The sequence below is a fragment of the Trichomycterus rosablanca genome, chromosome 10, assembly GCF_030014385.1.
Source record: "Trichomycterus rosablanca isolate fTriRos1 chromosome 10, fTriRos1.hap1, whole genome shotgun sequence".
NCBI lineage: Eukaryota > Metazoa > Chordata > Actinopteri > Siluriformes > Trichomycteridae > Trichomycterus > Trichomycterus rosablanca.
The window spans coordinates 341,866-360,005 of record NC_085997.1 but is presented as its reverse complement, the minus strand read 5'-3'; the positions used below and the strand labels follow the sequence as shown (position 1 = coordinate 360,005).

General features: G+C 46.8%; 1 protein-coding gene across 2 annotated transcripts; it reads right to left on the bottom strand.

The window, feature by feature from the left end:
- Window positions 1-852: 852 nt before the first annotated feature.
- Window positions 853-12,530, bottom strand: plekhm1 (pleckstrin homology domain containing, family M (with RUN domain) member 1). 2 transcript variants are annotated; one of them, XM_063002620.1, is made up of 13 exons: window positions 12,424-12,530; window positions 11,032-11,122; window positions 8,953-9,194; window positions 8,128-8,661; window positions 7,279-7,648; window positions 7,022-7,199; window positions 4,385-5,007; window positions 4,038-4,293; window positions 3,516-3,661; window positions 3,186-3,379; window positions 2,313-2,376; window positions 2,058-2,215; window positions 853-1,502 (listed from the first exon to the last, which is right to left on the bottom strand). In XM_063002620.1, the coding sequence occupies exons 2-13, from the start codon at window positions 11,083-11,085 to the stop codon at window positions 1,394-1,396; spliced, it is 2,928 nt and encodes a 975-aa protein (XP_062858690.1). In that variant the 5' UTR covers window positions 11,086-11,122; window positions 12,424-12,530; the 3' UTR covers window positions 853-1,393. The 2 variants fall into 2 exon arrangements, with proteins under 2 accessions (XP_062858690.1, XP_062858691.1); XM_063002621.1 differs by having other exon boundaries at window positions 7,022-7,196.
- Window positions 12,531-18,140: the final 5,610 nt, after the last annotated feature.

Here is an 18,140-nt window from a genome sequence, read left to right as displayed (position 1 = left end):
TGCACGTCTTTGGACTTGTGGAATGAAACCCACATAGACACAGGGAGAACATGCAAACTCCACACAGATAGGAATCAAACCCAGTCGTGGTAGGTGCCAATAACCTCTGTAATTTGCAAAGCCACCCTTAATTCTGAGGGGTATTCGGGGACGTCCCTGCTCGTTTCAGCGAGACAATGCCAGACCACATTCTGCATAATAAGAGTGCAAGTGCTAGACCGGTTTGTCTGCAGTCCAGACCTGTAGTAAATTACCCGTGCCATACACTTATCCAAAATGACTTACAGCTATGACTGAATACAGTTTGAGCAATTGAGGATGAAGCACCTTGCTCAGGGGACCAACAGTGGCAGCTTGGAGGTGGGGCTTAAACCTGCAACATTCTGATTATTAGTCAGACAGCTTAACCACTAAGCTTCCGCTGCGCTAGGACACTTGGTTTATTTTCACATTATCAGCAACGTTTCTTTAACCTCAAACTTTAACCAGGACAGCAGTGCATCAGGATTAAGTTTTATCTTTATCATACTATACTAATTTCTTTATATAATAGTTCATTTTAATAGTGTATAATAGTGTATAAACGTTTGATACTATACTATTTTGTTAAATGTAAAAAATAGTGCATCTCTAACATACAGAGTCCAAGACAGTGAACATCTGAGACTTTATTTATTTCTTTCCCTCCACATGCCCCCCCGACACGTGTCCAGTCTGCAGCCACTTCTCTTCCCCTGCCAGTGTTGGGTTCCCACACAGAGCTGTATAACCCTCTCGTCCTCTCCCACTCGTGTAGGAACTTGGACCAGCTCATTTGTAGATGTTAATAAACAAAACACAATACTGCTGCAGTAATAAAATATTATTTATTCGTCATTAAAATCGCGGTTTGGTTATAAAATCACGTTTCTCATACAGACACTAATAGTGTAAACACATCTGTACAGTCCAGTTAGTGATGGGATACGATCCTTGGCACAAGACTGATAAAGCAAACTGTGAGCTCCATCGTTATGCTGATGATATAAAAGTGCTTTTTGGTAAAATACTCGATGTTAAAATCAAAAGTAAAAACATGAATCCATCTGAAATGAACTCGGACTAAAAGACGATCTCGAGACGGATCGTCGGTCCACTGTTAGTTAGTGCAAGTTAAAAGGTTCCGGAGCTCGAACCCTCCTCCGGGTGACTGCTTGGCGATACGTACAGTCGGTACATGTACGCGTGTATAAATAAGTGCACTTAGGGCTACATGTTAATAAATTACCATCAGACTTCATGACGTGTCTGAACTGTGCGTTTACGTCCCGGCTACAGGAGGCCGCGAGGACGATGCTACGCTACACCGCGGGTCAGTTCAGCTTCAGGAGCCCGAGGTGTAAACAGTTCGTGTTCAGTGGAGCAGATTTCTCTCCTTATATCTCTGCAGACGCTCACAGCGAGGACAGGAAACAGTCCGGGCTTTACAGGACGAGTGGAAAACCGTCTTACACACCAAACACCTGAAAAAGAAACGCAGCAGATCAGAAAACAGAGCTATCAGCCTTCCCGGGCGCCTATACAGACAACAAGTGGCTCGTCCGAGGGTGGGAGGACCATGAGGTTTCCCCATACGTGCTGCAGTCACGCCCTCTGCTGGCTGATCGATAATGGAGATCTGTGTGTGACTCTCCGTGCACGATACGGATCTCCAGGTGAAAAGAAGAGGTCTGTACTGCACACCTATCAGAGAGGGCGTGTGATAAGTCACGACCCTCCTCGATCTGCAGCACCTCAGTAGCGGTGAAATACCATCGGGGAATCGGATATGACTAGATTTGGTGGATAACTGAAAGGAAAAAATGATTGTTTTCTGTTTACAACTAAATAAATAGGAAAAGTGATGTTGCACAATAGTAAACAAGCCCTGTCCCAATTTTTGGAATATGTTGCAGTATTAAGGCTGTTTTTACTGAGATGTTCCTACTGTCCCAACTCTTTTGGAATTGGGATTGTGGATCATGAACGTGGAGGGTAATCCTCCTCTGCTCCTCTGACGTGTGGTGGTCTGCAGGTACCTCGTGGTGGCGTCGAACTGGAAAGGAAAGACGATCTCGTCGGTGTTGCAGATCTGGCAGATGAAGCCTCGCTGGGTGCAGAGGTCACACTGATGCACGTGATTGGACGAGAACTGAATGAGGGACTGAAGGACGGACACGTACTGACCGTCCGCTATCTGGAGAGTAAGACATCAGATTAACACGGGCTCGACGTGAGCTGCGAGATGTTTATTTAGGCCGTGAGGGGTGAATAGTTTCATTATTGTGCTTCACCTGCATCAAATCCAGGACGCTGTACAGGTGACCGGACTCCAGCAGGTACGTCCTCTGCTCCAGCCTAAACCAGTAAAGATCGAAACACACAGAAATGATCCGGCAGTTCCAGTACGACACATACACACATCAAAACGACATGTACTTCATTAATAAAATAGTGGCAATCTGGTCCCACTGTGGTTTACAAGCTGTAACGTAAAGCCTCCACAAGGGGGCGATCAGGTACAAGTTCATTTTGTGTTTATGTGCCTGTTAAAATGAGTTTTTTAGCTCGACCCAGGGTTTGAAAGACTCTGTATTACACTGAAACTGGGGTTCAAACCTCAACGGGTGCTATCGGCCAGCCATGCGCCTACACAGACATGATTGGTTACGTCAGTGGACTGGTGCCCTGTGCGCCGGGTGCAATTTACCACCCAGATTTACCATATAAGGTAATTCGATGCTATTTATGTACATTAATATGGACAGTGGGAGCCTTGTGGGTGGAGCTTTGGGCTATTGATCGAAAGGTTGAGAGTTTGAATCCCAGTTCTGCCATTCAGACACTGTTGGGCCCTTGACACAACCATATGCGTGTTCGAATCTCAAATCTGCTACCAGCCAGACGGGCGCCTAAACAGACATTGATTGGCTAAAAAGATTCCTCATAAGTGCTGCAGTCACGCCCTCTGCTGGCTGATCGATGGTGCTGCACAGAGACGGGGGATAATGGGGATCAGTGTGTGACTCTCCGTGCACGATACACATCTCCAGGTGAAAAGAAGCGGTCGGTACTCCACACGTAATGAAGGGGGGGCGAGTCTTAGTGTGGCCCCCCTCAGGAGTGGAGGTGAAATACCACTGGGGAATAGGCGGGGCGGCACCTACCTGTCCTCGATTGTTTTGCGTATCCCGCTGCGACAGATCCGGACGTAATCTCCCAGCAGGCGCAGTTGCTGCCTGAAGCGCTGCACCGTCGCCATGGTTTCGGTATGATGGAACAGGTCAGGGTTTAAGAGTTCGAGGTTCAGCAGCGGTTCCTGTTTAACATCGGTCAGGAGCTTCAGGGCCGGCCTGGAGACCTACACACACACACACACACACACACACACACACACACACACACACACACACACACACACACACGCGCGGTGTGAGGACACGAAGACGAATTAACACCTGCACTAAGTCGATGTGAAGCACGGCGACGCCGCTCACCTCACGTGCAGCCAGGTCCCAGTTGTGCACCATGCGAGACGGGATGACCACGGTGTCGCCATGGTGACAGGTATCGCAGTAGTACTGAGCCGAAAACTCGCACAGCCTGGCGCGACCCAGAGACACGCCGATCTGTCTGGGACAGCCTACACACACACACACACACACACACACACACACAGGAAATTATACAGTGATGTTAGACACATAGATAAATAAAGAGAGCAAAGTTCAGTCGCCCCCTAGTGGTCACGATCCGCAGTGCAGACATGGCAGAGACAAAATCGTCCACTAGTCGGCTGGGTGAGAAAAGATGGGACTTAAAACTGGGCGGGGTCTTTGGTGCAGTGTAAGGACCCTGATTAGTAGGCCGAGGCGCCTGTACAGAAGTGGAGGACGTGGAAATCGGCGGGGATAAGAAGGGAGGGCGTGTCAGGAGAGTATACCCTCCTCGTACACCATCGGGGTCTCCAGCAGAGGAACTGGCTACGACTAAACTGGGAGAACAAGGGAGAACGTTACCTGCACACTTGAAGTTCTGAGCGTCCAGCCCCCTTTCCGTAGGGACGACCGTTAGATGTGGCAGCAGCGCTCCGTCCCCCTTCAGCCTGTGATGGACGAGTCTGAGCACGTTGCCTCCGCCCGGGCAGGTCACCTCGCCCGTCCCGCTCTCCTCGTCCAGGTACAAATCCAGCGCCCCCCTGATCAGGCTCCTCCAGCACCGAGCCTCCTCGCCGCTCTCAGCTCGAACCGTCAGCGCCCCCTTGGCTGTAATCACCTGACACAGGGAGGGAGAGAAGACGCCACGTTATCACCCGGCTCGTGCCACCGCGCCCACCTCGTCCACGCTTCTGGACCGCGAATCGTACCTTAAAGAAAGACGGCCCGCCCAGCGCCACGTCGGGCACCACGTCCCTCACGGCCTCGATGCTGTACGAGAACAGACACGATTTGCGCCCGTCCTGCACGGAAAAGCCCCGCAGAGCCTCGAGCGAGAGCGACAGCACCGCCCGACTCCACCCCCGCTCCTCCCGGCTGAGGAACACCAGCGCCTCCTTGATGGCGTCCGGCTCCGCCTCACACGGCCGGCTCCAGTCGGTCTCGGCCACGTCGACGGGCTCGGACGGTATCACGACGGGCGGGGTGAAGGGCGTGAGGTCGCCCCATTCCTCCTGGTGCTGGCGTCGGACCTTGCTCACGGCCTCGCCGACGCTCTCCACCCAGTCCTCCGCCTCTGCCCGGCTCGCCGCCCGCAGGTGGAGCTTCTTACCCTGGAACTCCAGGTAGAACCGGGCGTCCGCGTCCAGGCACACGTTCTCGCAGCGCAGCAGGGAGCGGTTCTCACAGCTGGAGCGCTCCTCGCCGTCGGCGTAGAGGCGGAGCTCGAACGGGGACAGCTCGCAGTGCCAGGCGCGCCACAGGCCCAGGCCCAGGGCGCCACGCCGCTCCAGCTGACCCAGCTTCAGCAGGCCGCGGAAAGGGTTCGACAGGCCTGAGGAGAGATACCAAAAATATCTCAGAATCGATATGTAGCTGCAGCGTGACATGATGGATGATGGCGTCTCGCAGAGACCCGCATAGCGTACGGAAACACCATGTTAAACAGCACCCCTAGTGTACAGAGGGTTAAAAAACCTTTGTTTCAGTCTTTGGACCAGTGGCTGCAAAACTCCGCCTGCTTTATGCCCGCACTAACAGTCTCAGCACCACCCCGTTAAATTCACTTTTGTTCTTTAAATAAAATTTCTAGCCATTAGCGCCTAATTAGCATTCCGCTTTTACACCGACGGCACGCTGGCTTCAGGGTTCTGGTGAAATGCGTTTAGCACAAGCATGCGAACTCTTGCAGCGATGTACGATCACTTTCACACGCAATTACTGTCCAAAAGGCGAGAGGTCAGCAGCTCTTTTTGTCGTACCCGAGTCCCTGATGGTGCTGCAGACCTCCACTACTGACAGAGGAGGGTCGTGACTAACGCGCACCCCCTCCGACACGTGTGCAGCATGAAAGCGGAGCAGGGAACTCTGGGTCACCGTGTGGTCCGAGTACAGTTCGAGTCAGGGCCACTTCCCTTCTTCAACACATGACCAGAAGTCACGCAGCAGAAGTCACGCAGCCTTCGGACCCCTACTGACAGCACTTCCTGCTTCAGCAGCTCAGTTCTGTTTCATATTTATATAGACACAGTTCTATACATAGATGCACGTATTAGTAACAAGAATGCAATGTTATTTTTATGCAGTGTGTGTGTGTGTGTGTGTGTGTGTGCTCTGTTTAGAAATAAAACACATCCCTCAGGGTGGTGTAACCGGTAGAGTAAAAGCGCACAGTAAACTAGTTCCTGCCAACCTGAGTTTGTTTATCTATTTATTTCTTTTTTTTTATGACGCCACGTCTGCACATTTGTGAGATTAATGGCAGGAACGGAGTTTTGTGTTTGTTTGATTAGTAAGTAATCAAAAGCGTCACTGGTTTAAGCCCCACCACTGCCAGGTTGCCACTGCTCCAGACCCTGAACCCGAATGCTTCTTATTACCTGCACCGGAGTCACGCACTGCTCTCCATTATTCATGTCTATGTGCAGCACCTCGACCGGCCAGCAGAGGTCGTAACTGCAGCACTCATGAGGAATCTCATTGAAAAAGCTTGGAAAAGAATAACCACCACACTGACACGCCTTTAATCTCGGCTTCAAATCGTAGAGAAAACGTGTCATTCTGTTCGTACCTTAACCTCCAATTGCTTGGATAACATAAACCGACACTGTCGCTTTAGATAACAGCGTCTGTTTTCCTCTGTTGTGTTTAGAGATTCGTGACGGGTGACAGTTGTGGTATTGAGTGGGCTCTTCTCTACATCTAGTGTAGGTGAGCCGGGTTCGAGCTTCGCCCCTGAAAGTTCTTAAAATAAACGAGAAAGTTGACTGCGCAGTGAGACTAATGACCACTGGGTGGCACCAGAATTATGATTCTAAAGATAATTAGTATTAACAAATAAATAGTTTGTAGTGGTTAAGGTACTGGAGCAATAATCAAAAGGTCACTGGTTTAAGCCCCACCACTGCCAGGTTACCACTGTTGGGCCCTTGAGCAAGGCCCTTAACCCTCAATTGCATAGACTGTAAACTGTCACAGTAATGTAAGTCACTCTGGATAAAAGTGTCGGCTTAATGCTGAAAATGTAAATGTTTTGAATGTGTGTTGTTGTGTTTAGGGATTCGTGACGGGTGAAAGTTGTGGTACAGTGTGGGCTCCTCTCCTCATATTAAACGTCGGCCGACTAAGAAGTGAGACTTATGACCACTGGGTGGCGCCAGAATCATGATTCTGAAGATGAAGCACTTATAAAAATAAATAAATTATGATATTTGTGGGACACTTTTATCTAAAGCGACTTACAATTGTGACTGAATACAATTCAAGCAACTGAGGGTTAAGGGCCTCACTCAGGGGCCCGACGGTGGCACTTTTATTCAGCCCTAAATCAGCGCTCTCGCTTCCCTTACCGATCTGCCTGCGATGAATGACGCTGGGCGGGGACTGGTGCGACTGGGATTCCGGAACAGGAGACGCGGTGCCGTTTGTTCTGGAGGAGTCGAACGTCTCGGGCTCTTCGGGGCCGCCGTCGCCTCCACGAGACTCCGGCTTGTAAAAATCCTCTTCTGATATCCAGGCGGTGAACTTCTGTCAAACAGAGCAGAGAGGTGAAGGTCAGAGAGCAGAAGGTCACGGTGCTGGATCATAACGTGTCTGAGGGACCTACGTGGTACGAGGAGACGGAGCCTGAGGAGAGCGTCCGGCTCAGAGCGCTGGAGGTACGTCCCACAGGAGCGTGCGCCGAACCCTCGGCCGGCCCGGTGCCGGAGTCCGGCGGGGTCACCGGGGCGGAGGTTACGGTTATCTGGGAGGTTACAGGAGGAGTTACGGTTCTACAGGTAATAACAGGAGGATCTTCAGGAAGCTGCTCATCTTCCACTGGTGCGTCTGGGACAGCGAGCTCGGGTTCGGGTGGTTCCTCTCTCGACGGTTCTTCCTCTGAGGATGAAGTTCCGGGGGGGTCCGTGTGGGAGTCCATCACGGCGTCTGGAGCGGGGCTGAGGAGATCCAGGTCCTGACTGGAGGAGCAACTTATTCTACAACAAACAAACATCAAATCCCTTCAAATTCAGTTCATTTGAGTGCATTTAGTCATATCCAATTCCCCTCTACTGCTGCAGACCTCCACTCCTGACTGAGGAGGGTCGTGATTAACACCCCCCCCCTATGATACGTGTACCGCTTCTTTTCTCCTGCACCATGAGATCCGTATCGCGCACGGAGAGTCACGCACTGATCTCCATTATCCCCCGTCTCTGTGCAGTGCCATCAATCAGCCAGCAGAGGGCGTAACTGCAGCAGATATGAGGGATCCTTATGACCCTCCCTCCCTCCCTCGGACAAGCCAATCATCGTCCGTGTGGGCACCCAGCCAGCCAATAGCAGAGCTGAGATTCAAACCCATGAGCTTAAACATTTTTGCTCCTCGGCATTGGTTAACCAGCGCTACTGGTTGGCGCTCAGGTGGCACAGCGGCATATCACGCCAGCGCTATTATACACGTTTGCTAACTCACTGGTCGAGCGGGCTCCTGTTCTCCGTGCGGCCGCTCCAGCTTCCCTTCTCTGATCCCAGACTGGACGAGAGCTGCGACGATCCCGGCGTGTCCAGGCTGAAGTCGGACGCCGTGGCCACGCCCTCCGCTCCCCTCCCCGAGCTCACCGACTCCGACGACTGAGACTCCGTATCCCAGGATTCCCGGCGGGGGGCGGCGGGGGTGAGGCGCAGGTCGTCGGCGGGCGGGGCCGGACAGAGGCCGGCGAGCGCCAGGGGCGTGGCGGTCCACTCGTTCAGCACGGCCGACTTATACGAGAGGCGGAAGGCGAGCGAGGCCAGACCCTGCAGCAGGCTGAGCAGCACCTCACGCTCCTCGGGGTCCAGGAGGAGCGCGCCGGGCTGATAGTACACGCCCAGCTCCGTGTTCTCGCGCAGCAGGGACGTCAGGTAGCACTCCAGGAGTCCGTCGTTCAGCGCCAGGCGCACCCACGCCCGGCAACGGCCCACGTCCGAGCTGACGAAGCTCAGACCCTCCAGCTCCAGGATCACGTCCCTGATGGAAGAGAGGAAGAGTCGGGTCTATAGAAGTATCAATTCTATTCAATTCAATTCACAGCAGGACTGAGTCCTTATGGGAAAATAAATCATCAATTCAGATACAGGGTCTGTGTGAGAAGCTATCGACCCGCCCCGCTCCCCCTACCTACCTGATCAGCTCCTCAGTAGAGAATCTAATAACACATGGAGTCATAATCAGATTATTTAGACGCTCTACTGTTACATCACTGCAGTTTTAGCTTACTAAGCTAACACAGTTAGCACTAGCACGCCAGCTAACGTGTACCTGTGAGTGACGGTCTTGAGAAGGTTCCAGAAGACGGGTTGAGGGAGTGACGCCCCTCGGCGGCTGCGCGCTCCCCCTGCGTCCGAGCGGACGTGTTTGCTGCGCAGGCCGTGGATGAAAACCGCCTCCAGCGCGCTGCATAACTGGTTAGCCTCCGAGTCCTCGCTGGTGACCGCCGCGTCCGTGGCCACGTAGCGCTTCTGTAGCGTCTTCAGCGTCTGTGCTAGCTTCTCTTTGATCCACTGTGGAGAGAACGGCCAAACGCTACCATCAATTTAACATTTCATACTAAATATACACACATATATACTGTATATATATTCTGGATTTATTTCCTCGATCTCTCCTAATTTAGTCGTTTCCAATTCCCCTGATGTGATCAAGGAGAGGATACGTGTCCCAGCTGCGCCTGCTTCTCATCATCGCCCTGGCAGTGTTGGGTTCACACACACTAAGCTCCGCGTGACCTGTCGGCTCTCGCTGTGGTTCGCTGGAGTCCCACAGCCTCAGCGATGTCTTTATAATCCTTCCCAGACTCCATTTCAGTGACATGTTTTTAAGTCGGTATCTGCGTCTCTGTAGAACTCGGCATCGTGCGCCGCTTTACGTTACCAGACAGGTTCTACTGAGGTGACGTTTAGGTTCAGCAGGTCTGCCGGTGATCACGCCCGGGCGTGGCTGGCGGAACTAAACCCAACTGTCAAATAACTTGGTTAAGGGGGTAAATACTTTTTTTACACAGGGTCAGGAGGGGCTGAACTGAATTTTTTCATCAATAACTGGTGTGATAATCAGATGGTTCTTGGCTCGCGACCTCACGACGTTGTGAAACTGCATTTTCACATGGTGGTCATCATGACGAGTCTCTGACTGGTGCTTCGTTATTTCATATGAAATCGTTCCTCTCTGTGGTGCAGCCAAACAAAAAAGGGAACAGGAACATTTTCAGGTTCCCCTCAGAGCTCATGTAGAATTTAGATTTACAAATGTGTAATAAATTTGACAAATCGAAAGAGCTGCAGGAAAATCGAGGAATTAATCTGAACAGCCTCAATATGTAAATAATAAATAATAAAATATGATATTTATGTTTAGATTTGTGCCATTTGGCAGCTGCTTTTATCCAATTGAGCAATTGAGGGAGGGTTAAGGTCCTTGCTGAAGGGCCCTATATTGTCCACCAGGCAGTGTTGAGGTTTGAACCAGCAACCTTCTGATTACTAGTCCAGTATCTTAACCACTAGGTCACAACTGTCCTATAAACACACTTTTATCCAGAGCGACTTACAATTACGACTATATACAATATAAGCAATTAAGAAACGAAGGACCTTTCCCAGGGGCCCAACTGGGGATTGAACCAGCAACCTTCTGCCCTGATATAAAACAAATAAAAATATCGGCGATAAGACACACCAGCACATCAGTGTTGTCATCTCAAGCTCGCATGTTTGAATCTCAGCTAAGCTACCTGCACACCGGGCACCTACACAGACGCCGATCGGCTAGTCCGATCGCTGCAGTGACCATAACCGCCGCAAGTACGACATCAGAAGCCCGACTGGCTGATAGCACTGTTGAGATTCGAACCCTGGATCCCCAGATCTCAGCACCACCCCATTGCCTTTAATCCTCTTGGTATTTTAGAGGAGAACACGGACACACCTGCGCATTCACAGATTTTAGGAACTTAAATTTAGGCCCAAAATCCTGAACATAAACAAACCAGTAAAGGCTTCTGTGCCCAGTAGGATGAAGGTGAACCACAGTGACCGACTGCTGTGTGATCTGATGTCAGCTGACGTACCAGCACATGGGAACTGTGCATGACTCGCGAGTCCTTACAGAGGAAGTTCTGCAGGACTCAGCTGCTTCACTATAGACATCGGACACGATGAGTGAGTAACGGGTCACTGGTGGGGTAGGTAGGTGGGTAGTGATGTGCCATACTAATCACTGAGATAAGCAATCCTGAATGTTGAAGAGACGTCTGTAAATATGAATATTTTGGGATGGTACCAGATCACCGGATCACCCCACAGGTACAGAGAGGAAGGGCGACGTCTCTTCTCTACTAACCTGTCTGGCGTTGTTCGCCTCTGGAAAAGAATCGGCAGGCTGTGTAGCCAGCATGTCTTCTCTCGTGTTGTCCTTACTTCCACCTTAAACTCTGCAAAAAAGCAAACATCCCAAACTTCCATCACATATAGAGGAAACAGCAGAAAATAAAAACACACTCAACATCAGTTTAGCTCCAAATGAAATGACTATCACAGTCACACTTGCTGTTAAAGATTACGTTTGTGGTGCTTGGGTTCGCCTAGCACTGATCTCCATTATCCTCCGTCTCTGTGCAGCGCATCAACCAGCCAGCAGAGGTCGTAACTGCAGCATCCGGCACACGTTAACCAATCATGTCTGCACGTAGGTGCCAAACAAGAAGATCTGTAGAAAGCCTTGTTGAATCTGCGACCATGCAGTCCAGACTCCATTTGTGTTGGGGCGATGAGGCCCGGCTTACAATCCACATTCCGATTCATCCCAACGATTCATGAATGTCACCTCCCTGGTAAAATCACTATGTAGTGCCTGAGCACTATTGGTTTTAAAGAACTAAATGAAGTCGTTTAGGGTTTGGTTTACAAGGTTTATCACTTATTTTCCATAAACAGTGTGCATACAGCAGTAGCCATACATCATGCATGAGTACAAAGTCAAAAACACTGTGTGGTCAGTTTAAAGTGGACGTACGCACTGAGATTATTTTAAGTAATGGCAGCAGAAGAGCCTGAATGTTCATGTTGCTGCTCCAGGTCTCAGAACCTTCAAGTGCAACTGTCAGTGTTAATAATCCTCCGGCCTCAAGTGTTTTTGATAGCTTCATAAAACATATAATGCACATCATGCACATATAATATGTATTAATGAATGCACATAATGCATATAATATGACCTGCACATATAACATGTATATAATGCACATAAAGCAGATGATAGTAGATGTTTAATGCTGTAAACAGTAACTTGTTCACAATTCCCTACTAACACGATCCTATGATAAACCACAATTAATCATTTCATGTCTGTAACAGGTGGAAAACTGTACCTGAGACCTGTGTGTGCATTTATATAGAAATATAAACGTATTTATTATATATATTTACAAAATTATAAAGCAACTAAAAGTGTGTAAAGTAAGTGAAGCTTTACACAGAACTGCAGTAACATGTGTAACATCTGTAACATGTGTTAAAGAGGAAACAGCAGCTTATTTCTAACATGTAACCATAAAACAAGATCAGTAGCTCATTAGAGAAGCTCGTTTATATTAAATAAAATAAAATAACATAATTAATATTGTAGATTTAGCACCAAAACAAACCTCTGTAATGTCAGTAGAACTGAAGCGTTCAGCGTTAAGCATTATAAGCTAATAAACAGTAAAAAAAAGCTTCACTTCAGGATTCTTACCGTCTCATAAACACACTTCATTTCTCTCACATCAAACTGTCCGAACATTAAAGAATAAATAAAGAAAATTCGCTGTAAACAGGAGCCGCAGCAGCAGGAGGAGGAAACGCGGTCCGCTCAGCTGAGCCACTGAAGCATGATGGGAAAGATCACGTGGTTCCCACTGACAAACACCCATACTGCACCAGTACTGTCAGCACACTACACTACACTACACTGCACCAGTACTCACTCAGTATACTACACTACACTGCACCAGTACTGTCAGCACACTACACTACACTACACTGCACCAGTACTCACTCAGTATACTACACTACACTGCACCAGTACTGTCAGCACACTACACTACACTACACTGCACCAGTACTCACTCAGTATACTACACTACACTGCACCAGTACTGTCAGCACACTACACTACACTACACTGCACCAGTACTGTCAGCACACTACACTACACTACACTGCACCAGTACTCACTCAGTATACTACACTACACTGCACCAGTACTGTCAGCACACTACACTACACTACACTGCACCAGTACTGTCAGCACACTACACTACACTACACTGCACCAGTACTCACTCAGTATACTACACTACACTGCACCAGTACTGTCAGCACACTACACTACACTACACTGCACCAGTACTGTCAGCACACTACACTACACTACACTGCACCAGTACTCACTCAGTACACTACACTACACTGCACCAGTACTGTCAGCACACTACACTACACTACACTGCACCAGTACTCACTCAGTATACTACACTACACTGCACCAGTACTGTCAGCACACTACACTACACTACACTGCACCAGTACTCACTCAGTACACTACACTACACTGCACCAGTACTGTCAGCACACTACACTACACTACACTGCACCAGTACTCACTCAGTACACTACACTACACTGCACCAGTACTCACTCAGTATACTACACTACACTGCACCAGTACTGTCAGCACACTACACTACACTACACTGCACCAGTACTCACTCAGTATACTACACTACACTGCACCAGTACTGTCAGCACACTACACTACACTGCACCAGTACTCACTCAGTACACTACACTACACTGCACCAGTACTCACTCAGTACACTACACTGCACCAGTACTGTCAGCACACTACACTACACTGCACCAGTACTCACTCAGTACACTACACTACACTGCACCAGTACTCACTCAGTATACTACACTACACTGCACCAGTACTCACTCAGTATACTACACTACACTGCACCAGTACTGTCAGCACACTACACTACACTACACTGCACCAGTACTCACTCAGTATACTACACTACACTACACTGCACCAGTACTCACTCAGCACACTACACTACACTACACTGCACCAGTACTCACTCAGTATACTACATTACACTACACTGCACCAGTACTGTCAGCACACTACACTGCACCAGTACTCACTCAGTACACTACACTACACTACACTGCACCAGTACTCACTCAGTACACTACACTACACTGCACCAGTACTCACTCAGTACACTACACTACACTACACTGCACCAGTACTCACTAAGTACACTACACTACACTGCACCAGTACTGTCAGCACACTACACTACACTGCACCAGTACTCACTCAGTACACTACACTACACTGCACCAGTACTGTCAGCACACTACACTACACTACACTGCACCAGTACTCACTCAGTATACTACACTACACTACACTGCATCAGTACTGTCAGCACACTACACTACACTGCACCAGTACTCACTCAGTACACTACACTACACTGCACCAGTACTGTCAGCACACTACACTACACTGCACCAGTACTCACTCAGTACACTACACTACACTGCACCAGTACTGTCAGTACACTGCACTACACTACACCAGTACTCACTCAGTACACTACACTACACTGCACCAGTACTGTCAGCACACTACACTACACTGCACCAGTACTCACTCAGCACACTACACTACACTGCACCAGTACTCACTCAGTACACTACACTACACTGCACCAGTACTCACTCAGTATACTACACTACACTGCACCAGTACTCACTCAGTACACTACACTACACTGCACCAGTACTCACTCAGTATACTACACTACACTGCACCAGTACTGTCAGTACACTACACTACACTACACTGCACCAGTACTCACTCAGTACACTGCACTACACTACACCAGTACTCACTCAGTACACTATACTACACTACACCAGTACTCACTCAGTACACTACACTACACTGCACCAGTACTCACTCAGTACACTGCACTACACTACAACAGTACTCACTCAGTACACTACACTACACTGCACCAGTACTGTCAGTACACTACACTACACTACACTGCACCAGTACTGTCAGTACACTACACTACACTACACTGCACCAGTACTCACTCAGTACACTACACTACACTGCACCAGTACTGTCAGTACACTACACTACACTACACTGCACCAGTACTCACTCAGTACACTGCACTACACTGCACCAGTACTGTCAGTACACTACACTACACTCAGAGGTGTAAAGTAACGAATTACATTTACTCACGTTACTGTAATTGAGTAGATTTTATGAGTAATTTGTAATTTTTAAAGTAGTTTTTAAAATAGGTAATTTTACTTTTACTCAAGTACATTTTGACACAAGTATTTTACTTCGCTACTTTGGAAAACTCCCCGTTACTGAGTAAAAAATTAAATGCTGGGAAAAAAAACTAATTGTCTGAATTAAAAAAATAAATAAATAAAATTGGCGCGGATGCGCCGGTGCACGGATGCTCGAGCGCGGAATTTCCACTTGAGCCTATCGTTGGAAGATGGCTGGTGCCGAGACAGACGAGCAAGAGATGGAGGACATGGAGAAGGTTGAGGATTGCCAAGCAGAGAAATAGAATTCCGCTGGAGGAGAGGAATCGGAAAGCGAAGGAAATCCTTGGCCATATCTAAGCCAGTTCTTTGTTTTCAAACGCAAACGAGGCAATAACGTTCTCATGCAATGCAAAATGTGCCTGCCCCGCCGGACAGAGCTGTCAGCTTTCAAAACTTCCACATCAAACCTGCAAAAGCATGTGGTGGTAAGTAGAGTACATGTATATTTGCCTGTGTATCCCAAATGTTATATTTATTGTTTGGTTAAAATCTTCCTCCATGTAAAATGTGCCTTCATGATATCAATTCGTTTAACCGCCTAGCATCCATAAGCTACTGATAACGTTTCAAATGAAGACGCCTAAATTAATTTAATCACCTCACATTTACAAATTGGTTTTATCAGAACGAAAGTCAGAAGTAATACGAGTGTATGATTTTAGATATAATTTGTTTAATTAAATTTATAATAGACTAGCTCCTGGGTTGTTAGCTGTAGCACAGACTACAGCTTTGGCTAGACAGTGATAAACAAATACAGCTAGATTGGGAATGCAAGCTTTGAAGACCTTTGAGAATGTTCATTAAATGTGACGTTAAAATGTTAGAAGGATGCTATGATGGTTTTTAATATGGAGAGGGAGGCACTTCACTTCAACTGAACAAGAGCTTTAGAGTCTAATGGTGTAGTATTCTGTGGGGCAGGACACTCCACTCCAGGAATTGCTCCACACATTTTCTCTGTTGATTTTGGTTTTGGTTTTGTTTTTTATTGTGGTTTTTGAATTGGATCATACAGTCCAGACTTTTGCACTTTTTTCAGTTGTGCTTAAAAATGTTGGGGGTGACCTGAACATAGTTTGCACATTATATCTCTCAACAGATTGTAAACATTATGCAGTTAATTTGTGAATTATATTATCTGTAAAAAGAAGGAAGAGCATAGTGTTACTAAGGAATCGCTTAGCCGTCACTTTGAGTTTGGTTGAGTCAAGTTTCATATGTGTCATTTAGTAAGTTTGCTTTAGTGACTTTAATTCGTTCATTAAAAGTTCATTAAAAATGATTTAATTTATGACTTGTACTTTTTTACATCAAATAATTAAAAGTAACTATGTAACTTTTACTCAAAGTAAATTTTAAATTGAGTACTTTTTTACTTTTACTCGAGTAGATTTTTAGCAAAGTAAAGGTACTTTTACTTAATTACAATTTTTCAGTACTTTTTCCACCTCTGACTACACTACACTACACTAGTACTGTCAGTACACTGCACTACACTACACCAGTACTCACTCAGTACACTACACTACACTGCACCAGTACTCACTTAGTGCACTGCACTTTACTACTGCACTGAGATACTTTACACTGTACTGCACAAGTAATAATTACCTACTGCACTATAATACACTACACTGCACTGCATAGTCACTAACTGCACTACAATACGCTACACTGCACTGTGGTATACTGCATAATCATCTACTTCACTATTATACATTACACGGCACTGCACAATCCTTTACTCACTGCACTATAGATACTTTATTGATCTCGAAGGAAATTAAAGATAATATTATAATAATATAATATATAATATGTACTATAATACACTACACTACACTGCACACACACACTCACTCAGTACACTACACTGCATAATCACCTACTCAATGCACTGCATTACCCCTTGTTTACTGCACTATACTGTACTACACTGCACAATCACTTGCTGCACTAAAATACACAACACTGCACTGCACAACCCTTTACTGCAATGTGATACACTGCACTGCATAATCACTTATTGCATTTTAATACACTACACTGCACTGCAAAACCCTTTACTCACTACACTGTGGTGCAGTTTATCACTGTGCAGAATAAAGGGTTTTGCAGCGCAGTGTAGTGTATTAAATGACCACTATTCACTGCACCATACTACATTAATCTGCAAAACATCTTACTCACTGGACTGTGATACACTACACTACACTACATAACCCCATTTTAACACTGGGATCCTCTACACTCTTGTCTAGTCTATTTCCAGATACACAAGAACAATTATTAACTTTTTGAAAGATTTGTATTTATTTAGAATTATTTTCAATGACCATGTGATCCTGCAACCTGAACGCATGAAAAACACTCGACATGTACATCTATATTCCCAGCAGAGGGCGCTGGTGTGTGTTTTTTAATTCAACTGTATTGTCATGACACAATACAGAGTATAATAATATGTTTAGGTGGATCTAGGGTTAAGGTTAGAATAATAATAATAATAATAATAATAATAATAATAATAATAATAATAATAATAATAATAATAATAGTAGTATTTGCACATTAATAAAATACATTAATGTAAATAAGGTTTTAACCTTTTATGATTATATATTACTGCATATATGTTACACTGAATGTTTTAAATGTTTAAATATTTTTTTATTTAGTGAATGAATTTACAGATGTAACAGTGACACAGTGGGTAGCACTGTCACCTCACAGCAAGAAGGGTCTGGGTTTAATTCCCCTGTTGGTCAGGGTCCCTTTCTGTGTGGAATTTGCATGTTCTCCCTGTGTCTGTGCTGGTTTCTCCCAAAGACATGCAGTCAGGACAACTGTAGATACTAAAATGTCACAAGTGTGTGTGTGTCCTGTGATGGACACTGAATAAACGAATGAATTAATTTCATGAGTTAAATTCAACAGCTCAGTGAAATGTGCAGAATATTGTAATATTTGGGGTTTTTCTGTGCTAACTTCTGCAGAACATTCGATGGAAGAAGCTCCACCGTGAGA